The sequence below is a fragment of the Protopterus annectens genome, chromosome 10.part0 (assembly GCF_019279795.1).
Source record: "Protopterus annectens isolate FY-2018-M chromosome 10.part0, PAN1.0, whole genome shotgun sequence".
Taxonomy (NCBI): domain Eukaryota; kingdom Metazoa; phylum Chordata; order Ceratodontiformes; family Protopteridae; genus Protopterus; species Protopterus annectens.
In genome coordinates this window covers 1,237,708,426-1,237,734,798 of record NC_056744.1, presented here as the reverse complement: position 1 = coordinate 1,237,734,798, position 26,373 = coordinate 1,237,708,426, and the positions used below count along the sequence as shown (strand labels likewise).

The 26,373-nt window shown below is 39.4% G+C and overlaps 1 protein-coding gene across 3 annotated transcripts in view; it reads right to left on the bottom strand.

Annotated features, from left to right (window-relative positions):
- TNR (tenascin R) overlaps positions 1 to 26,373 on the bottom strand; it is a 5,843,683-nt gene that overhangs the window by 1,311,509 nt on the left and 4,505,801 nt on the right. For all 3 annotated transcript variants that reach the window (XM_044085960.1, XM_044085961.1, XM_044085962.1), the window contains exon 10: positions 6,698 to 7,193. In XM_044085960.1, coding sequence (XP_043941895.1) covers positions 6,698 to 7,193 — 496 coding nt within the window. The remainder of the gene's footprint in view (positions 1 to 6,697; positions 7,194 to 26,373) is intronic.

Genomic DNA, 26,373 nt, shown 5'->3' with positions numbered 1-26,373 from the left:
GTAACTTGGTCAGTTGTTTACCTGTGAGTAAACTCAGTATAAATTAAACAGTACAAATCAGAGACAAAGGTAGCATATTTTATATACATGTTGGTGGTAATATAAGAACAGCTGTAGAAAAAATAGGAAGAGGTTTGTAGTAGGAAAAGCAGAGTACTATTCAAAGAATCAAATCATAACTTTGTATACAAAATTCCCTTATACTAAGTTAAGTACAAACAAAAGAAGCTCAGACAAGCAACTTAAGGATGAGTGAAATACAAATACATGTATCTCATGAATCTGCCCTTTAGTTGCTGTTGCACTTGCTGTAAATATTGTATATAGTGTGTTAGAGTTTACTACACCATGCAGTTCGGATAATTCTATACATTTTTCTGTTAAAATATGAAGATAAACAGTAAATGTGTTTTATTGTATGTGACTTAGTAAAAATATGACCTGATTGCATGTTGAAACAAATATTACTTTGTATCTGACAATTCTCATTACTGTTTGTATTGTGATTTACTGTAACTTACTTTTGGAAAACAAAAATAAATATGGAAAAAAAAAAGCAAAACAGAAAAAAGAAGAGGCCCAGAAATATAATGAAATATGAAGCAGTACAGAGAAACAGAGTAAACAGGTAATGATGGCGTAAGTTCTCTTTGTACTGCTAACACTGATAACACTTGTGTCCCACTTTGCTCTGTGCTGTCCTCCTTCATTGCATGTTTCATGTAGCATAACTTTTTAAGGAAACACAACTGTCTGTCTTCTTTCCAGACTTTCATTTTGACTACCTTAAAATGGTTATTGAGGTTTTCATTGAATATGTAAACTCTCCTTACCACTATCAGTTAAACCTCATTCTTTTAAATCTCCACACAGTTACAGAAGGCAACTACCAGACAGGGCTTCTTAACTGGAGACTCCCCCCTTGTCTAGTGATGTCAGTGCATAGCCTGGGAATACATATATCAAAAAAATTACACTTTTTAGAAAGCTCAGAACTAACATTACATCTTGTGCTAGTCCTTTCATTGAGTAAATGTTATAAACCCTAGCTTTAAGAGAAAATCTTGCAATGAAAATGATACATTTCAATACAAGTAAAGCTGATGCTTTTTTCTGCATAACTAATTACAACAATGTAGTTTTAAATGTATCGGTATAAATAAAATATATCAAAATGGGATAGCACTAAGATTATATATTCTAATAAAGTAGAAAGGAAAACATATTTTCTTTTATCAGTTTATCACAAAAATCTAATATAGTCATAATATGCAAGATTAGTAGGAAATATGTGTCCACACTGCCACAGTTGTTTGTTTATATTTGTTTATGAGGATAGTGCACTGATCTCAATAGATCATTTGCAGGCACAGCCTGGGTGAATAGAATTACATTGGAAATGAACAAAACATATATAGAAATACAAGGATATGGTGCAACATTTAGTTTAAGAAAGAGTTTAAAATGTCAAAACATGGATAGAAAAATGGAATCGTGCTCACCAGAGCTCTTTGGATAAGAAGCAGCCATAATCATGCTATGCTAACCTCAATTATTAATGCCGCTGAGTCTCTCAATACTAGTTGCCTGTTGATGACTAGAAAAAGTTCCCAAGAATTCTTTTCATCAGATGGTGGTTCTTACTACCTAGCCTAGGTTTCCTGCTCGTATAATCTTTGAATATTAGTGCCCATCTTTACTATTGCCAGTTTAACTACTTCTATATGTTCTGTTGGATCTGTGTCAAATTTTAGTTGACCCAAGAAGAAATCTTTTATGGTAGCTAGATATAACTGTCCATGTGTTAATCATTTATACCTTTATCACAAGTATAAAGATGTCCTTTTTGCTGGTGTTTGCTGAATATTCAATGTCTACAAAGATAATGTTTGCTACATACTAAAGCCTATTGCCTAGTTTCCAGAGTGTGGCTAACATCTGTTTGACACAGAGTATACAGTTATGTGACTAAATACTCAGGAGCTTCTAGCATGTAGAAGCCATGGTGGGCTTGATGTGCATGTTTTGTTCTGAGCACATTTTATTCTGATTTCATTTACTTCTATACCAGTCCACTTGGCCAAGACAGACTGAACAAACTGTCTGCAGTCTTATCCTAGCAATTCTGGGATGCTGTTAATTCTAATATTTTTTTTTTCATTTGAAGTCATCCTCATAGTTTGTTAATTGGGATTCAACATAATCTTGCCTGGCTTTTGTAGCTGTGTCTCATGCTTCAGATTTAATATTTCTTTCAGTTAAAAACTGCATTGCATATGGCTGCTCATTAAGAGCTATTTTGCATAAACAAGCATGTTATCATTCTTTTCAATGGCATTCTGTAGCATTTGCTTCATCCATTTTATTTCTGGTAGAATTGCCCATAAGGAAATATCAGTCAATCCCAGCAGGCTTTTCAAGACATCTCAGTCACCTTATTATTTTAACTTACAACAACCAGTTGATGATTCTTATTAATTAAATCTTTTTTCACATCTTTAGCACATTTTAGGTATGTATTGCCACTCTATTCTATTGCCCCCACCACCAGGAGCAGCCTTACATCAGCTAGTGCCCTAGGCAAATGGGCTCCATGCAGCACCCCCACCACACCACCCAGTGCCCCCATCCTGGCCTACCTGCACCAAATAAATACTGGAAAAGTGCCCCTGCTAGAGTAGTACCCTAGGCTGCTGCCTAGTTGGCCTATGCCTAAGGCTGGCTATGCCCACCACCTTACTAATGCATGTAAACCGGAATCCTAACTCTGTCCTTGCCCTAGTTACCAAAGATCTTCCTGAAATAAAAATACAACTTGTGCATTTTGAAATGCCTTAAGAGTAAAGTTATGCAGTAATGTCAACGTGGTGGTGATAGAAAATATAACTAGCATACATAGCTTCCTTTGAATAGATGTGATTTCAGAGGCCCAACATATCTTTGTGACAAGCAGATCAGGTTGATATTAAGTAACATTTGAAAGTTGTAGAAAAATCTCATTGTTTCCTAACCTGGGGGCATAACCAGGATGTGTGGAATGGTCAGCATTAGGAAAATCACCTGCCGAAGAAGGATTAAATATGTTTTACTGGCAGTGGTCAAACAAGCATTGAAAAAAAAAATAATAAACTACATAAAATAGAGCTTTTTTGAAGGGAAAAGTGGAAAGACATTTATTCTGTTGCAAGATCCAAGTTTCCATTGACTGTATAGCAGGGACAACATTTTCCATTAATGAGGAAGGTGTTTACCTCGCAATCAAGAGGTACAGGTTTTGATTCTCACCAAGGAAAGTTGGCTAGGTTTAAAATGGTCCAGAAAGGCATCTATTACTTACCTATGAACCAAACTACAACCACTAGTGTCATAAACAAAATCAACTACTATTATAAAACTGAAAGGCTTCTAATTCACACTATCCTACATGAAATATACATTACAGGTTATTTCTCAACATTACACAAAAAGTAGACAGCAGTATACCTCCTCAATACTATCCTTCAATCTTGTCCAGATGAATATGCTCCATCAGGAACAATTTGAATTAAAAAACACAATCATAATCTTGGATAAGCATTAATACTACCAAAGTAATGTACAAAGGAGCTGCAGCGTGGAAAACATATACAACTGTAAACAATGAACCATCCCTTCAAAAATATAAAAAGAAACTTAGAAACAAATGGCAAAAGCATGTTAGACAAACTACAGAAAACTGTAGCATAAATCTTCAAAATAAAAAATACAAATAACCCAGTTGCCATCTTGAATACTACAAACAAAATGCTCTGTAATTCAAAAAGTATAAATGCACGTAAGATACGTAATGACTGTTACCAGCCACTATATATGTAATAATGTCTCTGGATGAAAATGTTTAATAAAATAAAATTTTTAGTTAATTTCTTAAGTATGCAAACCCATGGTAAGTTTCATGTATGTATCACTGTATATATATATATATATATATATATATACATATATATCATCATCATCATCTTATTTTATGGCTGTTCCCGTTAGGGCTCGCCACAGCGGATCATCTGTTTCCATTTCTTCCTGTCCCCTGCATCATGCTCTTTCACACCAACCGCCTGCATGTCCTCTCTCACCACATCCATAAACCTTACCTTAGGCCTTCCTCTTTTTCTCTTACCTGACAGCTCCATCCTTAGCATCCTTTTCCCAATATACCCAGCATCCCTCCCCAGCACATGTCCAAACCAACGCAATCTCGCCTCTCTTGCTTTGTCTCTAAACTGACCAACCTGAGCTGACCCTCTAATATACTGATTCCTAATCCTGTCCATCCTAGTCACACCCACTGCAAATCTTAGCATCTTTAACTCTGCCACATCCAGCTCTAACTCCTGCCTTTTCGTCAATGCCACCATCTCCAATCCATATAACATAGATGGTCTCACTACCCTCTTGTAGACCTTCCCTTTCACTCTTACTGGTACCCGTCTGTCACAAATCACTCCTGACACTCTTCTCCACCCATTCCACCCTGCCTGTACTCTCTTCTTCACCTCTCTTCCATACTCACCATTACTCTGAACTGTTGATCCCAAGTATTTAAACTCATCCACCTTTACCAACTATACTCCATGCATCCTCACCATTCCTCTGCCCTCCCTCACATTTACACACATATATTCTGTTTTAGCCCTGCTGACCTTCATTCCTCTCCTCTCTAAAGCATATCTCCACCTCTCCAGGGTCTCTTCAACCTGGTCCCTACTCTCACTGCATATCACAATGTCATCTGCAAACATCATAGTCCACGGGGCCTCCTGTCTGATCTCATCTGTCAACCTGTCCATCACCACTGCAAATAAGAAAGGGCTCAGAGCTGATCCTTGATGTAATCCCACCTCCACCTTAAATGTATCTGTAACTCCCACCGCAGTCCTTAACAATGTCACACTACCCTCGTACATATCCTGTACTACTCTTACATACTTCTCTGCCACTCCCGGCTTCCTCATACAATACCACAACTCCTCTCTAGGCACCCTGTCATATGCTTTCTCTAAGTCCACAAAGAAACAATGCAACTCCTTCTGACCTTCTCTGTATTTCTCCAACAACATACACATATATATGTATATATATATATATATATATATATATATATATCTATATATATATACATATATATATATATATATATATATATATATATATATATATATATATGATTCTACTTTACATGGTCGACTCTTCATAAAGTCAACTTTTATATGGCCAAGACCATATGATCGACTTTCGGAAAGCCTACCATGTGAAGTAAACACTAAAACACAACAAACACTTACCTAAAAACTACTAGCAGGGGGGCTATGACCCCCTGCATCTCCCGTAATGTAATATATCAACTCTGAGATTGCACTACAGTGCGGAAGAGGGAAATTTCCCATTCTGCACAGTACGGAGATAACGGTTCCCCATGGTCGGCTTTTCAAAAGTCAGTCATTTGGTCTCGGCCATCAACATGCTTTTGCAGATGCTTTTTGGCTAATCCTCAGAACATGCAAATAATAAAATGGTATATTTGTTGGCCAGCTGTTCTTTTGACCAAACCTTATTGAAAAAACAGAAGATGATTTTAGCTTAAATCAGCTAGTCCTATATAAATCTAGGGGCAAAAAGACACCAACTACCCTGCACTCTGTTTTCTACTCATCATAGCTATGCCTTTCTCACTCTGAATTCACTAACAACTCCATATCCTAGAAGGTGGTAATGGTCTAGCATCAAAAGAAGCTCTCACTTTAATGATACTATACTGCTAATGTATGTTCTTCTACCTCTTCAGCCGACACTTACTTGTATTTATTTTCCTCTCTCATTCTCATCTTTCTAATAAAAATAATCAACTGTCCCTTTCCATGCCCTTAATTTCCCCTCCTGCTCATTAGTCCTCCTCATCTCCTTCTATTAGTTTACTTGACATAGGCTATCCACGTCTGCAAAGTGTCTTGCCAGTGGCAGGACATATTGTATTTTCAATTGCAATTTATCCCAATAATATTCTGTAAATGTATTTCAATTTATTTGTGTTTATCTGTTCTGGGGATTTTCTCCCCTTGTATATAATTACTCATCAACTACTGTTTAAATGTGCTTTTCACTCTGGGCTTCCCCTGGGTCATTGGCTCAGTAGGTCTTTCCAAGTTATCAAACAACAAATAAAAACTAAAAAAAATAAATACATTTTCTTATATAATCATCTCTGAGGTCACATCATTTTGAAGAGAGGGGAAATTCCACTTCCATGATTAATGTGTGTGTCAAACAACTATGCATTTGTATATGGCTGGATATTGTGCATAATGCAACCCCATAAAATCAGCCAGAGAATCTAGGTCTGTAAAAAATATCAGAATGCCAAATCATGAGATATAAAACACAGACACAGCAACTGAACATGCAACAAACAATTCTTTCATCTCTACAATGTGCATCTGCTGAGAGTTACACTTTGTGAATGGGGCTACAGCATTTTCAAATTTGTCTGAATTGTTGAACACATTAGTAAAGACAATACATACAGGCAATTTAATCTGAAGAGAGAATCCAAAGATACATGCCAATGGCTAGTGTACAGAGTACAGATATATGCAGTACTGGTCCTTCTGTCTTTACTGACTGTATCATATTTTCATCATGACTTACAAGACAAAGTGCTTACCTGTGGTGGCACTCTCTCCACAGCAGCTACTACTGCAGTGTTCGCGCAGCAGTGAGACCTCCCTTTCCAGCATCTCAATACGGTTTATAAGTTCCTGTAGGGTGGGGGTAGTGGGAGAGCCACAGGCTTGCTTGGGAATATTGATCCTGTGGGTGAAGGTGACTTGGTTCTCTGCATCAGTTGTCTGTTCTGTGACTGTTGGCCCCTCTTCTCTGTCTCCAGTCCTAGTCAGTTGGCTGGGTGAGGATTCTAGCTGCACCGAACAGAGATTCTCCAGTGGAACATTGATGTTATATACATGGTGAAACACCACAGGCTGGTCTTTCATAGACACTGTATGGTTGATCATGTGCCCTCCTTCTGGTGTGTCCCCAGACTTTGCATCATCCACCTTCTTCACTGCTCTGGCCTCAACAGAAGTACAGAGTAACACCGAAAGTAAGCTTATTGCAGTTGTTGTAAAGTATGAAGTCCCTCCTGAGGGTCCCATCACCATCTGCAGTAAAGCAAAGTTGACAATTAGTTGATATACCCTAAGAGAACCAAAATATCATTGGAATATTTCACAGTGATTTACAAAGTAATAGAGATGGCCTGTTAAACTTGTTTTTTTCCATACGTTTATTATCTATGTAGAGAAACTGAATGTTTCTTAATTATTTTTTATAATACAATATATTTAGAATGTGCCCATTGAAAGGCACAAGTCAATATTGCCAAAGAAAACTTTGCTATCCAGTATTCTGTGTAGATATAAACGCTGAATCCTGTTTTAATATAGTACCTCTGAATACAACATTTACATACAAATGCCCTTGATGGCAATATTTTATGTAGGTAAAGAGGTAAGTGGCACTTAATGAGGGGGAAATAAGGGGCATGATAAATAAAAATGTGAGGTGAGCAGGCAGAGGCTAAGTGATCTTAATAGCATGAAAAATAATGTATCGTCTTACATACTGATTATGTAGCCTGATGATCTGCTCGCTAGTGTAAAATTATTTAAGAAATTATTTGTGACTGACAGGTCCAGTAGGAATGTAAAAGTACGTCTAATGAATCTAATGTAGCAGTCAAACTTTCTATGTTTTTTTTCTCTTTAACTTAGTCATTTATGCCATAGTTCATTTCTTTCAAAGCATTTGATTTTGTTAATTATACCGTTTTGTACCTCAGCTGCAAACTGGGAAATCACATGAACTACTTTTGAAATGCTCCGCAACTAACTTTTGAAATACTCTGCAACTAACTTATATATGATATTTTCAAATAAAGTTCAAGACTTTACCTTTAGCACTAAAATTTTAAATTGTGAATACCCTTAAGGCCTAGCAATAGAATCATGATTTCCTCACTTCATTTCTAAATACCCTAAAAGAAAACATTTCATATATTAATGCCAGTCTACATATTTACAGTTTGTTTTCTGACATTGTCCCTCACTAAATAAAGCCCAAGAATCTTTACAAGCAGGCTTTCCAAATAATAACAAATGTCTTCTTCTGAAGCAGTATTCATACATTAATAAAGAACAAAATAAATTACCTTTGACGACCCAATGGATGGCCAGAACTCCCTACCATCCATACCTCGGATGTGCTAAGGTATTCAGCTGAAAATATTACTCTGTTTAAATACCTCAGTATCTGGTTACACCTCTCTTATTCTTCCTGCACATAAATACCCGAAGTACACAATACTAAAGGTAACACATACATACTTGACTGCTGTCCCCTCAATGAATATAAATAACATATTATCTCATTTAGAATACAACGCAAGCATTTTCACTTTTAACCAATCTGCTAAAATTAAAAAGGTGCAATCAATAAACAGATTGGTAGCGTTAGCACCCTCTAGTCTTAACTCATTACAAACAGCACTACAAATTGTCAGTGTTAAATTGATAGATATACGTATTTGAAAGTCACTCACATTAAGTACAGTCTTACTCTCATACTTTACTTGAATGTCTTTTTCTAACAATACATGAATTCTGTGTGTGTGTGTGTGTGTGTGTGTGTGTGTGTGTGTGTGTGTGTGTTGTGTTAGCATACTGTAAACAGACTAGAGTCCTATCCATACTTAAATTCTTTGCCTACGTCCAGTGAATGCCAGGACAGGCTCCTGCTCCCTGCACCCCTTGTTGAGATAAAGCAGGTAACTGGATAATGACTGAATAACTAAATGAATGAATGTGGATACATTCCAGAATGACAGCATGATAAAGCCACTGAGCTAATAATGCAAACAGTTTATCTTGCCTCCATCAAAAGGCTTTGTATGTTATTGCATCTGTTAAATTAAATCTATCAGTATGAGATATACCACAGATCACACCTTTCAACAAATGCAAATGCTTCTCTTACAACAATATACTACCTGGAATTACACAATATCCTTCTCTAATTTCTTTTTATGGAAACATTTTATGTAAACATTGTTGGTATAAATAACATTCACTATATTCTATATGCCCATGGCATATAATGACATTAATACTTAGCAAATGTTGCTGCCTTATTCTGATATGCCTGTATTATACAACATACTGCTCAACCTCTTAGCACAAAAAATCTGAACAAAGCTAAAAATAATGGGGGGAGGGTGCAAAGGCCCAAAAATAGGGGCAACATTTAAGTATTGCTCTTATAAACTTCGAAAGTTGCTAGAATAAAATGTTTTGTGTTAATGTGCATTTTCTGAAGGATATGAAGTCTGAACCTCAAATGTATGTCATTATTTAATGTATTCAGTCATTACTTATTTGCCAGAAAACCACAAATTTTATGGGGAAAACACTAAAAATAGGAGACAACCATCTGGACATTCTGCGAAAATCTGGACAATTGAGAGGTATGATCCACAATCTTATTTTTATGTCAATGTTCTGAATAATAACTAAAATAGTCTTTGTAGCAAGCCAGCTGTCCTGGTTAACAAATGAGCAAGTAAATAAATGAAAGGAGTATTCCTGAAAAACAGCATGTAGTAAGGAATGTTGACATTAGCCACACATTTAAAGCAAAGGCATACCAGAGCTGATGCAATGAGAGGTGAAGCATTTGCAGAAAAAATATGCTAGTTTATTAAAGTGAAGCTAAACAAACAAAATGCAATGGAGTCTCATGCTTGTCTTAATTGTGTGTTCTCTTGTTTGCAGAGTCATTGCATTTTATCAGAATTTTAGAACATTTTTATTCTCCAATTAGTTTTATGACATTTTGTTTTGAAGTGTACAGTCCAAATGATGTATACACATTAATCTTTCACTTCAGAATGAAATACTTTTGAGGGCAATCTCACCAATGCTGTCCACAATGGCCACACATATAATACTGAAAACACACACACACACACACACACACACACACACACACACACACACACACACACACACACACACACACACACACTGTTTATTTGTATTTAGTAATTTAACTGCATTCAGTTTACTACAGGAGTCTAGAATATATCTGCATTGTTCCAGACTGTTGTCTTGCAAAAGTAATACTTCAAATCCTAATATTTCCATAGTATGGAGTGAACATTCTTCTGAAATTATGAATATACAGCTAGTAGTGTAGTTAGGGTGGGGCAAAGTGGGCAATTGTCAAATGTGCAAACTGCTGGGGGGAGCAATCAGCCAATCACAATCACTAATTAATGCATTTGTGGTCACACCTGAGTGCTGTAGCTCTCTGTGTGGTATACACTGTAGCAACTTCTTGCTAATGTATTTTAAAAGTAAACAAAAAAAAAATCTTTTTTTTTTTCCTTTTAACTGAAACCTGAGTGCTGTAGCACACTGTGTGGAGTACAAACTACAGCTGTAGTTTGCTACAGTTTAAAAGAAATAAATATTTTTTTCTTTCTTTTTTTTTTTTGAACTAAAATGAGAGGAAGGAGGGGCTGGGTAGGGCACAGAAAACTGTGACTGGTTGGTGTAGGACAAGGACATGTGTGGTGTATCCGGCCACCTGACTGATGTGCCAGTAGAATGACTGGACATTTTTTTGCTCTTCACTTGAAGCGTTGGTGGTGCTGCGGTAGCATTGTCGCCTCACAGTAAGACGTTGTTCTGTTCGATTCTCAGCTAAAGCGTCTTCTGTGTGGAGACATGCGTGAATGGGCGTACCTTCGTTGAAGGTTGTGCGTCAGGGCTGGCAACTCGGTATGTAAAAATCTACTGGCAATCATTAGCGGACCGGAGTTCCGCTGTGGCGACCCCTAACCGGGAAAAGCCGAAAGATACAACAACAACAGCAACTTGAAGAACTGAGGTGGTGGGGTGATAGTTCATAGTAAAGGCACAGGGCACTGGTTGAGCCAGCTATGCCTCTGTATGTAGCATTAATTATTCAGCTCAACAGTGTGTGTCCCCTTTGATGTGGTACTGCTGTTATGTATGGTAAATAGGATACATGCAGTAGGACAAAGGTAAGCAGCATTACCCTGGTAATAAAGGTATTTATAAGCAAATCATTTCACATGACCATATGTTCCACAGCATATCTACTGCTGTTTTGTTAGAACATCCATAGCACAGGGCCAGTTATATAGTAAATGTAGGCAGTTGTTGCGAACAGGCCAGTATATTAATTTAGTGCTTCTGTTTCTGATTAATATATAGAGTTGGACTTCTTATGTTTTTTTCTCTCTCTCGCTCTTTTTGCTGCTATCCTTCTTTATAATTGATTTTCTCTCTTTTTTTTTGCTTTGTTTGTCTCCACTTATGTTTGCATTTTCTACAACATCTGCCACAGCTGCACTGGTGGCATTGCTCAGTCACCAGGCCCAGGCAGGCCCAACCATTTCCTGCATGTCCCTACTTGGATCCTACCCTGTATCTCTGTTGGATGCAGACAGGGGCAAGCAGCAGGCAATCCCTGCTGCCTCTGGTCATACATCACTGGTGTCACCATCAGGGTTAGTTCATATGTAACACAAAGAGATGGTGGAGCTGGTGGGAGAACTAATACATCAGTGGCAGGTAGGCCACATTGTCTGTCTAGAAAGGGGGCTGTCATGACTTACAGATCAGATCATATCATTGCCTGTCCCTGTCATCACCACCTCAGGCAGGATCCACTGGGGAGGATGGGATGGTCATGGTGCTTTCTGATCTCCTTATGGGTATTGCACAGGTAGCATGATACAAAAGGGCATACTCACCCTCTCCCCATCCTGGTGTTCTCCTCCCTTGTGTGTCACAGCTCTCCCCTGCTTGTTGTCCAAACCTCCCCATATTCAGTGTCTTCCACTTGTCTGTGTGTCCATAATTCCTTTGTCCTCCTCACTCTTTAGTATGTCAACACCTGACATGTTTGTTTTATGTTTGTACATGTGTACCTGCTTCCAATCATTAGCCTCTTAGCATACATATACTTTCCTTTACATTCCTCCCCTGCTTCCCTTCTCAAAAATAAATACAATAAAATAAAATAAAAAAAAACTCTGCTTTATCAGAAGTGTTGATGAAGTATATGGTTGGAACTGAGGAAATGATTCTTTTGAGCTAGGATATGGCATCTGAATTGCACCCCCAAACTACTTGCTAATTATGTATTCTAACACATTTCCACAATATTGGGGAAGGGAATATTTCCCAACCCCGAGAATTGTGCAACCTCAAACACCATCTGCTTAGATAACCACATTTTGTTGACTAAACAGATTTTGACAGCAACCTCTCTTTTGACCATCACATTGCCACTGTGGTCAGAAAGCCCTTCTATGTGGCACATCTCATTACTAAGAGTTTTGCATCCAGGAAGGAGGAGGTCATTGTCTCCCTCTACTCTTCCCTCATTAGGCCAATCATCGAGTTCAATGCCCCATTTGGCATGTACCTCACTAGACACCTGCAACAACTGGAGAGCCTGCAAAAATACCTCACAAAGAGGATCCGAGGCCTTAAACACTTGTCCTATATGGACAGACTCAAAAAACTCCAACTATTCTCTGTCTCATATTGCATACTCCAGAGACCTCTACCTCAATACCACACTTAACAGAACGTGCTGGAGGGACAGGTTCATAACCCAGAGACTGGAATAAACTTTCCATACATGTCAAACAGAGCACCTCACTGGCCCTCTTCAAGAGAAATCTTGATGAATGGATGGGAAAAAGAATATTCACCCCGGGGATCACTCCAGTGGGTCTACTTGACAGAGGCACTGGGAACTAAGGTCAGGTGGCATGATGCCAGGGTAATCCTATGGGCTAGGCTTGTAAAGGCTCCAGGGCCATTAGCCTAGCACACACCTATGAACTTATGAACAGATGTCAACCATAGCTTTGAGAAAATGCGGTGCTCCCATACACCTGATTTCCTGTTTTCTTTAATGTGTGGATAACAATGTCACTTTAACATCATCAGACTGTGATTTGTATGCTGAGAAGTATCCATGGGCCAGCACATTGACCTAGTGAACAAATAAAAAGATAAAATTAATTAAAACAAAATATTTTCAATATCTGTATTACGCACTTGCTTTGGTGAAATCAGTCACTGCAACAAGGACATTTTTTTCCTTCAAGATGCCACACCCTCTAAGCTGATTAAGTACTGTGTGTAGGAGGAAGAGCTACCTCTTGGTATATAAATATATATATATATATATATATATATATATATATATATATATATATAGATATATGTATATATATATATATATATATATATATATATATGTGTGTGTGTGTGTGTATGTGTGTGTGTCTGTGTGTGTGTATATATATATATATATATATATATATATATATATGTGTGTGTGTATTTTTTTTCTGGAAGGAAGAATGGCATGGCCAGATTTGTGAATGTAACAGTACCATTTGAATTATATTCCTCAGGATGTGGTTTGAAAAATCAAGTGCAGAGCTGTGACTCATTTTGATAATGCAACATTGTTGGTATATACTTGTGATGTAGTTATTTTTGATATAATGTATATACTTGTGATGTCTGAACAAGTACCCTACACTGATTTGGGATGCCATCCGTGTTTATGTCATTCCTCAAAATGATGAAAACTATCTTAGCTTAAACAGCAGTCCCAGTCTACTGTAAGAAAAAGAAAAAAAATCCTGTTTTTCATGTCCAAAGCTTCATAAAATGATTGTTAATTGCTAAAGTTATGCATAGTAGCACAGTAATTTATGTACACAACTGCCAAAGCAGTCTCCAAGGTCTCTTTTGGTTGAAATTGAACTAATGAATTAGTTATGCATGAAAGTCTAATTATTTTTAGTGCAGATCTATGCTATATAAAGACATTAATGAAATGTTTCATGGAGCAATAGATACTTCTATTAATATCAGCCTAATGTGGAAAGATAATGCCAGAAAACCAACAGTAATTTATATTATTATTACAAATAATTTTGTCAAGAAAACAGGCTAAACAATACTTTAGGCTACTGTATTTTGTGTTGGACCCAAGAATTTCCATAAAATTAAAATATCATTGCCTGTATGGATTGGCAGTGAAGCAAACAAAAGCAAGGCCGCTGTTACTTTCTGCAGAAATACTCTATGAATCTATGAACCTATACCTGTCAACAACTTCTGAGTGTTGACATTTCCAGGAAGGTACCTTTAGACTATATTACACTTAAATGTATGCATTGCAGGCAGTCCTAACTGCTTGCCACCAAGATGACCTGTTTTCAGCAAATGTTCAAAAAAGGACCAAGAGCAAAGAATGCAATATCAAAAGAATATGCAATTCATATCAAAGTTATATAAAGCTTTACCTAATGCAGCCCAGATTTAAAGAATTATCTGTACATAATTCAACTAGTATCTGTATACAAGTAATACCAGATGTCGCTCTAGGCATCTCCTGTAGACAAAAAGGTCCTTTTGTACATATTTACTAAGAAAATATACAGTCTCATCACAGTACATCTGATCACAGGCTGCTCCTTTGTGGTCAGTGGATTAGAACCTCATCACATATCTGACTAGCTATGTTAGAAACCTGGGAGGAAACGCCCAGATATGCTCAGAACTAGTTCAAAATGATGTGAAGATTACTGATCCTACAGACATTGCCAACATACTGGCTGACAGGTTCAGTGCAAACTTCTCCCCCCCTCCCCCCCAAAAGGAGAGATATCTATACCAAACGATTGCAGCCCACCAAACATCTCCAGCGCCCAAGTGAGAACTGCTCTCTCCAAAGCAAAAAACACAGCATCCATGGGACCTGATGGTGTCCCTGGCTGTGTGCTCCATGAACTCAATGAGGAATTAAACCCACAGCTAGGACAGCTGTTTAATCAAAGTCTTACCTCTGGATACGTACCCAGGGAGTGGCGCACTGCAACTGTGGTCCCACTTCACAAAGGCGGTGCCTCCACCGACCCTGGAAATTACCGGCCCATTAGCTTGACAAGCCTTATCTGCAAAGCCATGGAGAGGATCATAATGGACCTCATAAATAAAGACATAGGGAATTTGCAGACTTTGGATCCAACCCAGTTTGGCTTTGTCAAAGGCAGATCATGCCTTTTAAACTTGGTTGACTTTTTCGAAACAGTCACCAAAGCCATTGATGAGGGAAAGGCAGTCCATACAGCCTACAATCGATCTGGCTAAGGCCTTTGATACAATACCCCACTCGGGTATCATTGAAAAACTCATCAGCTTAAATGTTAACCCATACATCACAAGATGTGTTGCAAACTGGCTGAGTGACAGAACCCACAGGGTCAGAGTTGCTGGCGCCATGTCCGACTCAAAGCCTGTCACAAGTGGTGTCCCACAGGGCTCAGTCCTGGGCCCACTCTTGTTTGGCATCTACTTTTCTGAAGTACAAGCAAACACAGGAGGGTTATGGCTGACAAAGTTTGCAGATGACTGCAAACTGGGCGCCATAGTAGAAAACACATCTGACACAGATATCCTTCAGAAGGGTCTCACAGAAATGGATAACTGGTGCCAGAGCCACGGCCTAAAGTTAAATGCCAAAAAATGCATAGTCATACCCTTCGGGAAAAACAAGGTTACCCCTAGCTACCAAATAGGTGGAAATCCACTGAGCACAGAAGAAGTTATCAGGGACCTGGGGACCCAGGTTGATAGTAATCTGTCATTCGACACCCATGTAGCTAAAGTAGTTAGGAAGACCTTCTACACTGCCCACCTTATCATGAAGGGATTCTCATCTAGATCAAGGGAGGTCATAGTCTCCCTTTACTCATCACTCATCAGACCAATGATTGAGTACAATGCCCCATTCGGAATGTATCTGACCCGACACTTGCAGCAGCTGGAGAGGCCACAAAAGTTCCTCACCAAAAGGATAAAGGGTCTCAAAAATCTGTCCTATGCTGCCCGACTGAAAGAACTCCAGCTCTATTCAGTCGCTTACCGCTTGCTCAGAGGTGACCTTTGCCTAACATACAAGGCCATGTCAAACCCAGATTTGATGAATATGCTTCACCTAAAAAAATCTAGCTCCATCAGAGCCACAAGGGCGGGAGACTTAAACCTCGACACGGCTATTAATAGGACGTGCTGGAGGGATAGATTCATCACCCAAAGACTCCCTATGCTGTGGAACAAAATCCCGGTACATGTGAGGCAGAGCACCTCGCTGGCCTTGTTCAAGAGAAATCTTGACCAATGGATGGGAGATCGCAGATATACCCCAGGGATTACCTCAGTGTCACTGCTCGACAGAGGCACAGCAAAATAATGGGTATAGTTCCCCATACTAAAGGGGTGGCGTAAGCCACAAAATGATGGGCTAGGCTTGTAAATGCCCTCGGGCAGATAGCCTAGTATGAACCTATGAACCTAACCTATGAACCTATGACTAACATGGAGGTATATTGCCTTGCTGCCTGCTTCATGTACAGCACATGCAGAGCCATACCCAGTTCTGAAACTACTATATTTTATAAAGTATATAATACTTTGTAGTATAAAGTGTATATAGTACTATAAAGTAACAAACAATAAACATAGGAACCTAAGAACATACTTGTCAATTGAACACAGGGACCATAGGCTGCCTATCCATGCACCCTTACAAGTAGACAAACTTGAAAGATCTTGACTGCCCTTTCAAGCATTTAATAGTGCTCACCTCCCAAATTATGCAGGGCCATACATGATAACCCTGGTGCAAATTTATGTCTACTGAAGAACTTATCAACATTAGCTTAAAGGGTAGACAGAGTAGCCCTTTGTTTCACCTACAGATGTAACTAACTCTGTAGGCTAGAAATACATTTAGTTAGTTACCTATCACTTTAGCGACTCCTATTATTCGTTAGTGTAGTGTTAGCTCCTAATGTGGGTGTTTGTAAAACCACTGGTTTTGCCAAGGAATTGACGGTCAAATAGGATTTGGTCTTTCATGACTCAAAAAACAAGACACGGGTTACCTCAGAATGTCTGGTAGAGTACTAAGCTTAAGAAGAGTAATATTTATCTATCAGCATAGCTGAAGGATTTAAGGTCTTTAATTTTTCTTGGTTAGAAATCTCTGGGGCCTTTCTGGCTGTGTGATAATGAATTTGCTCATTTCAAGGTTGTCCCTGTATGTGATGATTAGTCTGATAAGGGAAGACAGCAGTGGTAGAATTTCTCCTTTGGATCTTGAAGATATTGAAGAAATTAACTAGGCCAGATAGAAGGATTTCCTGACTCTGGTGGAAACATGGCAATCTAATAACAGTATTTTTTGTCCACATAAGTAACCAGATCTCTTATGACACGGGGTCTGTCTCTAAAGAGAAGTACCATTTATAACATGGGAGTTGAGAGAAGCTTTTCTGGTGATCATAACTGCATTGTGCTTTTTTGCATTTATATTGAGATCATTTTCAATGTAATGCACTTGCTGGAGGTTTTCAATATCAGTGAATAAGCAAATAACAGTATCCAAGTTTGCAGTCATCAGAAAACTTGATCAAACTCATTTCTGGGATAGTGGCTTGGTTCATAAGTTCATAGGTTCATACTAGGCTAATGACTACAAGACTCTTTACAAGCCTAGCTGTGCAACCCAATCCAGTTTTGTCCCAGAGTTCCATGGATGACCATACATACAGTGAGGTATGTTAGTAAAGAGGTTGCTAATGGTTACGCATGGGTGTAAATTAGTTGGGAATTAATTTACTTACAGTCAACCGCTGTCCATCAGGGACATAGGGACCAGACTGGTGTGGGGGCCAGAATTTGCAATTTCACATCCAGTGTTTAAGGTTTCTTTTGAATAGAATCAGGGATGAACTCTGCTTCACATACATGGGGACCTTACTCCATAGCATGGGGATCATTTGAGACACATATCGGTTCCTCCAGCATGTTCTGTTTATGTTGCAGTCAGAGTTAAATTCTTTGGATCTAGTGTTTCTGGAGCTGTCTGTCTTAAAGATGTGTAAAAGATCCATAGAGCTGGATCTGAGGATGCATTATATGCTAGACATAGTTTGCCTTTCAGTAACCTGTAGGAGATTGAGTACAGAGATAAAAACTTAAGGTGATCTGTATAGGGCAGGGTATTCATACCCAGGATACTCGTGGTGATGAACCTTTTAGAGCATTCCAACTGTTGCAAATCCCTGATTAGAATATGCCAAAGAGGGGATTGTACTCAGTGATAGGTCTGATGAAGGCTGTGTAGACTGGTACTATTACTTCATACCTTTGCTTACCAGTTGGACGGCAAAGGATGGTTTTCATACTATCTTGGCTACGTGTTGGTCAAACACCAGATTACTGTCTACATATGTTCCCAGATCACAAACTATTGGGAAACTTCTTAGGGGTGATTTTTTGATGAAGTAATTAGCCTGGGTGGACACTTTTCCAAAGGGCAGTATAATTCATTTCTTGCATTGAGTTCTAATCTTTGGCTTTCAAACTGGTCATTTGTTTCCATTAGACCCTTTTCTCTGAAGTTAGTGTCAAGTGGGGGAATCTATGATAGCTCCCAATTTGCAGTCTTCTGCAAACTTGGTGATCCAGAGGCCTTTGATAGTGGTCTTGACTTCCCAGAAGTAGATGCCAAACTGGAGCAGGCCCAACACAGATCCCTTGGGTCCTCCACTGCTGACTGGTTTCTTGGTGGAAGTGGTCCCACCAATCCTGACTTCTCGGGACCTATCTGTGAGCGAGCTAGCAATCCAGTGAGTTATGTAGGGATTTATACCTATTTCTGAGAGTTTGTCAACAATGCCTGAGTGAGGTAGTGTACTGAATGTCTTGACCAGGTCAAGGAAGGCAGTATGCACCATTTTCCCCTCATCCATAGCCATGGTGAGCCTCTTGAAGATGTCTACCAGGTTAAGTAGGCAAGACATTCCCTTAACAAAGCCAGAATGGATAGGTCCAGTATCTGTAGCTAGCCAATGTCCTCGTTCATCATTTACATGAAAATTCATTCCATGCCTTTGCCTATTAGACTTGTCAGACTGATGAGTCTGTAGCTCCTGGGGTCAGTTGATAGTCCACTCTTATGAAGAGGGATGATTGTTGCAGCCCTCCATTCACTTGACATGTAAAAAGCTGTACAATCCAAAAAAAATCCAAAGCAATAACCAAACCAAAGGAGTTATATAGTCACAGGTAGCAGTTCACATAAAACTGAAGCAAAGACGTTCATAAGTTGAGCATAATTTTTATTCCAAAAAAACATTGAGCGTCTTCGTCCAACAACTTAGGACTTCATCACTTGGCATGTAACTTGTCTTGAGGCTGTAGTTGATGAGTACCTCAAGTGGTCCTGTTAGGTCATGTTTTAGGCTATTTAGGAGGCAATGAGGGTTATTGTCGGGGCCCATTGGAGCAGTGTTTTTAGCCTTAGTGAGTGCCACCAACACCTGCTTCATGTCGATGGTTGGGGGGATATGCTAAAGGGGATTTCACAGGTGGAAGTGGGGGGATGAATTTAGAGCTAAATTTATCAGCCAGTAGATTTGCTATGTCACCATGGTCTGTGAAGATTGTGCCATATACCACTAATTCTGCACTCTGTCAAGTATTACCTTTAAGGCTCTTGACATAGCCAAAGAAGGCCTTGTGATTGTTCTTAGCCTGGGAGTCTGTTCAGCCCTCATAACTGACCTTGTTTGACTTTATTAGCCCTCTTTAGCTTTCTGTTTAGGTGAATCAGAGAGTGCTTGTCTCGATGAGAGTTGCTGTTTCTGATTTTGGCCGTTCCTTTTTTCTTTTGTGATATAGCCTGTTAAGGGAAGGATTCCACCAGTGTGGTTTATTTGTTCTTCTGACTATGGCTTTACATCTGGTAGGTATAGCAGCCTCAATGCAGCCTTTTACATCTTTGTACAGGGTTTCTGTAAATAATGCTGCATAGGTAGCTGTGTTTGAGGGGTTTGGTGGACACCTGAATTTTGACAAACTGTCACTTAATTGGATGTAGTTTGCTTTAGAAGAGTTCCTAACAGTTATGGGTTTAGTTTTGTTATCTGGGTTGAATTTTATTTTGCGTGAGACAGCTTTGTGGTTCGACTTCACCAATGAGGATGTGACACTGGGGCGGGGCGTGGGGTGAGGGTACAATGCTGTCCCATGTTGGTGAGTTCTAGGTCCAATATGTTTGATCCTATGGTTGGAGAGTGCACTCTCTAGCTCAGGGTGTTTATTTATTTATTTATTTATTTATTTATTGCAGTTGGTTTACCAGGATAGTCCATTGGGCCATGAAGAACCCGTTTTCAATGGAGTCCTGGGGAGAAAAGCTCCAAAACAGAAAATAGATATACATTAACATTTGATAGTAATTTCTAGATACATTGAACTAGCAAAACATAGTGACATCATAATTTAAACAGTAAAAGCATTGGTACAAGCAATTGAAGGAACAGAATACAAAAACATAAATGCAGATTAATGAACACACATAGAAGGTGAATAAGGTAGATTATGGTATTTAAGGGCATTTAGTAGAGTTGGTTATGAGGGGTGGGAGCAAAAGCATTCCCATTGAGATGCTAGATGTAAGAAAAGTGACTTCTTGAAGGTAGAGTGGTTAGAGGTAATGCGGATGTTAGGTGGTAGAGAGTTCCAGAGGCGAGCAAGGCTGAAGGAAAGGAGGTTCTTGCCTGGGGGATGAGTGGGTTTGTGCACTTCCAGTAAATTTTGATTATTAGACCTTAGCAATCTATTTGGTAGGTGCATTTTAAGGGCAGAAGCAAGGGAGGGACACTTGGAGGGGTTTAGGATCAGCTTATGGGCTAAAGTTAGTTGAGTGTAAGTAAGATAGTTGGGAAATTCTAACCATTTTAGTTTATGGAGGGAGAGACAATGGTGAGTGGAAGACCTTTGAGCGGTGGCGAATTTAGCAATTTTATTATAGCATGAAGTGAGCTGTTTTTTAATGAGGACTGAAGATTAGTAAGTAGTGGAGCACCATATAGAAGGGAGGGGATGAGAAAGGAAGTAGCTAGAGTGGTTCTAGTGGTGGATGTAAGGTAGTCCTTTTGTCTGTACAGCATGCCAATTTTTTGATGTGTTTTTTTGATGTTTTTTTGTAGGTGGGAATTGAATTTTAGTTGGTTGTCGATCTGAACCCCGAGTAGTTTGGTGTCTGATACTATTTTGAGTGGTAAGTTATTTTGACTGGTAATTAAGAATGAGTTCATGTTGGGGGGAGTGAGTTTGGAGGGGGTAAATAACATTAATTTGGTTTTGGTGGCATTAAGAGCTAGATGATTGCTAAGCATCCATTGCTCTGTGGAAGAAAAGGCGTCTTGAGTAAGTTTTTGTAGAGTGGGGATAGAAGAGGCAGAGCAGATGATAGTAGAATCATCAGCATATTGGATGATGCTGGAGAAAGGGATAGCTTTGTGGAAGTCATTAATAAAGATATTGAAGAGTAGAGGACCCAGTATAGAGCCTTGTGGAACTCCGGTAGGGGTGGTTAGAAAGGAGGAAGTTGCTTTTTCCACTTTACAGCTTGATTTCTGTTGGAAAGATAGCTAGAGAACCAGTTCAAAGAGGAGGAGGATAGGTAGAGTTTGGAGAGTTTAGTTAAGAGCAGGGTGTGAGAGATAGTATCGAAAGCTTTAGAAAGATCAAGGAGTATGGTGGAAACGATTTGTCCTGAGTCACGGGCTTTATTGATGATTTCAAGGAAGGAGAGAAGGGCAGTCATGGTGCTGTGATTAGGTCTGAAACCGTGTTGTGTGGGGTGATAAGATTGTTGTCTAGGAGATGAGGGAGGAGTTGGAGTTGTACACATTTTTCAAGGATTTTTGCAATGGGGGACAGGATGGCTATGGGACGGAAATTAGTAATGTTGTTATTGTTACCACCTTTGTGTAGTGGTATGATATATGCTTGTTTCCAGATTTGGGGAACTGAGCCTTCTTGAAGGGAGTGGTTAATTAAGATGCTGATGGGGTAGGCAAGACTTTCTGCAGCGATGCTAAGAAAGTAAGAAGGGATATTATCAGGAGCATTGGTACATGGTTTCAATTTCTGAAGGAGTTTCTTAATGGTAGCAGTAGGAATGGGATTTAAAGTGAAGAGAGTGCAGTTATGGGGTGTTGAATGTTGGGGTGGTATAGATGAGGATGGAATTTGTGTAGAAAGGGGTATAGTGGGATTAGTGGGTGTAGAGTAGGGTGTGGATGAAGAGATACAGGGGGTGGGTGTAGGGGTGTTAGATGAAGGGGAAGAAATAGAGAAAGAGGAGGTTAGTTTGGAAATAGAGTCAATAAAGAAGGAATTGAATTGGGTAGCTAAATCTAGTTCTGGAGCAGTAGGATCTGGGTTTGGAGTATCTGGTTTACTGGGGTGGAGGAGAGTGGAGATTCCTTTCCAGAATTTTTGAGGGTTGTTTTTGTTTTGGTTTTGGAGAGTAGAGTAGTAATTTTGTCTATCAGAGGAGATGTGTTTCTTAACTTTATTGCGGAGCATTTTGTATTCGTTAAGGAGTGGGGTTACCTTATGTTTTTGGTAGCGTGCCCATGCTTTGTCTCTTTGTCTCATGGTAGAAAGAGTAGTTTTAGATAGCCAAGGGGCTGTTTTAGTTTTTATTCTTTTAGTCCGTAGGGGAGCTTGAGAATCAAGTACTTTTAAGAATGTTGAGTTAAAATATGAGACAGCATTGTCTAGAGGTAGAGTTTTTAGACAGGTCCAATTTACTGCTTTTAGAGAGTTTGAAAAGGTTGTTGGGTTGAACTTTTTTTGGTGACGGATAGTAATGATGTTGTGGGTCCGTTGAAGGATAGTGGGAAGTCGGTGTGTAAAGGTGGGTAGGTGATCACCTAGATGGTCGGGAAGGATGCCGCTGTTGGTGAAATAGTGGGGATGAGAGACTAGAATCCAGTCCAATATGCTCCCATTTGAGGGGGTTTTGGCAGGGTGAGTGGGCAAGTTGACTAGTTGAGAGAAATTGTAGAGGTTGATATTGGTGGTGTTTGCAGGAGCCTGGATACGGGCCCAGTTAATGTTTACATCACCAAGGATTATGGTTTCGTTACTAATGTTACTGGAAAGCCAACAGAGTATAAGTTCAAGAGTAGAGATATTATCCCCTGGTGGGATATAGAGGGAAGCTATATATATATGTGCTTGTGATTATTGATCTGTAATAGAGTAAGGAGAAGTTCAGCGTTGTTAAATTGTGGGATAGGTTTGTTGTAGGGTGTAACTACTAGGGAGGAGGAATATATGAGAGCTACTCCTCCGCCTTTTTTGAGAGGTCTATCCTTTCTTATGATGGAGTAGTTAGGGGGAATAATTTCAGAGTTCTTAATATGAGGCTTTAGCCAGGTTTCAGAGATAGTCAAGATGTCAGGTTTATTGTGTATTAGCCAAGCATGAAGGTTTGGGACTTTGTTAACGATACTTTGTGGATTTAAGGAAGTGAATAATAAGGATTTAGTAGTGGTGGATATAGTGGCAGGGCCTGGGTTGGGATGGATGTCACCTGATAAGAGAGTACCAATTAGGTGGGGTATATAATAGTTTAGGTGGATAGATAGCAAGGTTGTGAGATTGGGTTTTGTGGTAAAATGGGCGGTTTTATTGGTAGTTATGGGAATGGATAATGTGTGATGGGAGATAAGTCTATATCGATAAAGAAGGAGGTTGTCTGAGGGGTATAAATAGGGGGAAATAAGTGAGTATGGTTGTAATTGAGGTGAGTTGTGGTGGTTAGTTATGTGAAAGGATTTGAAGGTGAAGGAGGTAGTGGGCTGAGAGAGATAGTGGAGATAGGATAAGGAGAAGAGAAGTAGTAGTGAAAGGAAGATGAAGGAGTATTTACAGAGCATGATATGGAAGAGTAACAGTAGAGCAGTAATGGAAATGGTATAGTATGTTATATAGGAGATAGTTATGTATAGAGTAAGTGAAAGTTATTTTAGAAAATAGGGAGAGTAGTATTAGATATAGAGGGGTGTGGTCTAGAGGAGAGACTGGAGTATGGTTTGTTAGTAGGTTGAAGTGGGGGGTGGAGTGACAGTTGGTTTTGGCGGGAAAAAAGGGAAGGTATGGTAGGAGGAGTGATCACTGATTGGTGTAGAATGGAAGTGGGAGTGGTGTTGGAGGGATAAATGTAGACGTGCTGGGGGCGGGTGGGAATTGGGGGCAGGGTACGGGAGCGGAGTGAGCCTGCAGGGCGAACGGAGCGGGAAGAGCCAGAGAGGATGGAGAGGCTCAAGAGACAATCAGTTGAATGTAGTTTGCAGTGGGGTGAGTATGCAGAAGGGTATATAGAGGGGACCTAGATACTTGTGAAGAGTTGATTATGAGAGAATGGGAGCAGGAGTGAAAAAAGGAAAGATTAGAGGTGTAGAGAGACTAAGAGTATAGGAGAGATAGGGTGGCAAGAAGAACTGTTATAGCTCAGTGAGAATAAAAAGGTGAGTAAAATAAGTCTATTCAGTCAAGGGAGGATGCCACCTAGTGAACAAAAGCAGAATGCACCTTAATCCACAAGGAATTTCCTGGGACAATTTGGGCTGAAAGAAGAAGGGAGGTAGAGTGAGCGAAAGAATAGAGAAGCTGGGATACAGGGGGTTAGGCTGCTGGCTATCCTGGCAGGGGGTGCGTTAAAGCAGCTAGCAAGTCTTACACAATTGTATAGTTAAAGGTCTAGCTGCCAATACACATACTTCTTTGAATTCCTCTTGGTTCACTTTCCAAAGGGAGTGAGGCAGGAAAAGGGTACGTTTGCTCCAGTAGTTGGGATTAACAGAAGTACCTTAAAATTGTCCACCCAGGCGAGTCACAGGGGTAAATCAGGGGTACAATGCTAGAAAACAGAGAAATTTGAGAAAAGTAGAGGTTTAGTAATGGAAACACATCTTGACTCCAAGGCAGTACTAATCATATGTTAGAGTGAAACGACACACAATATATCTAGTAGAGAACAGAAAGGGCAGTCATACCACAAACAGTTACATACAGAAAACCATGTTCAATTAACACATAGCAAAAAAGACTAAAAGGGCAGTCATACCACAAACAGTTACATACAGAAAACCAAATTCAATTAACACATAGTAAAAAAGTCTATACACATGATATAGGAAGGGGAAAAAGCAGTCATAAAATCAGTACACACTAAAATATCAAAGCGGTCAGGTAGCAGACTTCAACATAGACAGGAGCAAGTTCTTGTTGCATACGCTCTGTAACGCTTGTGAAGATGGCGAGTTACATTAACAAGCACGTGGACAATTAGCTAGTTCCGAATGGTGATACTGTTTTTAGAATAAGTTAACCAATATGCTCACTAAACAACCGCTAATATACTTATCATAGCTAGAAAACAACATACCATGAGGTTAAGAAGCAGTTTTAAACTTCAACATCGTTTATGAAAAGCAGTTACTCAGTACGCACCAGAAGTAACAATGCGGCAACTAATAGGCATTAGTAACATTAAAAATCCAACAAACCGGCATAAAGAAGGCAGTTTGTAACAGCGTTTGACCAGTATATAAACAGTGCGCTTCAAACTAGACAATGGTCATCTTTAATGCGCTACAACAGCTGAGCACACCAATTGCAATGTATGAAGAGATGAGGACGGGACATGGCCGATAGTGTCCCTGTGAGTGGGAGTATGTGCAGGCAATAAACACTAGCGACTCCTATATTAAACACACTATTGCCATAACAAACATCTAAAACGACAACACTATCCCTGCGCTTCCAGTGTAGGCAGCACTATATTAATACATAAAAAGAAATAATGAATAAATCAAACAACAGGATCTACTTACAGTTGTGTTGATAAACTCAAGAAAATATTGTCCCTGTGAGTTGGAGGCAGTGTACACTTCCAAGTCTATAGAGGGGTAGTTAACGTCCCCATTAACAGGGTATTTGGTTGGAAAATGAGTCCCTCTAATACGTCTATGTAAGAGTTGTGAGCTTTATGAATCATAGAGGGTGACCTATAGCTGGCCAGGACATGGCTGGGAGCCTTGTTTATGGGGACTTGGATGTAGACATCTACTAGTGCATCATCCTGTATATCCAACTTATAGGTATATTTGCTACTAATGTAAATGAAAACACTCCAGCTTTAGCCCCTGTCTGTGTTGTTGCCTTTGGCCTAAATGTGTGGAAGGCACTGTAGCCTTCCATTGCCAGATTACTTTTTGCTGTATGCAAAAAAATACCAGACAGGAGACAGACCAACACTAATCCCTGTTGTATCCCAGAAGTT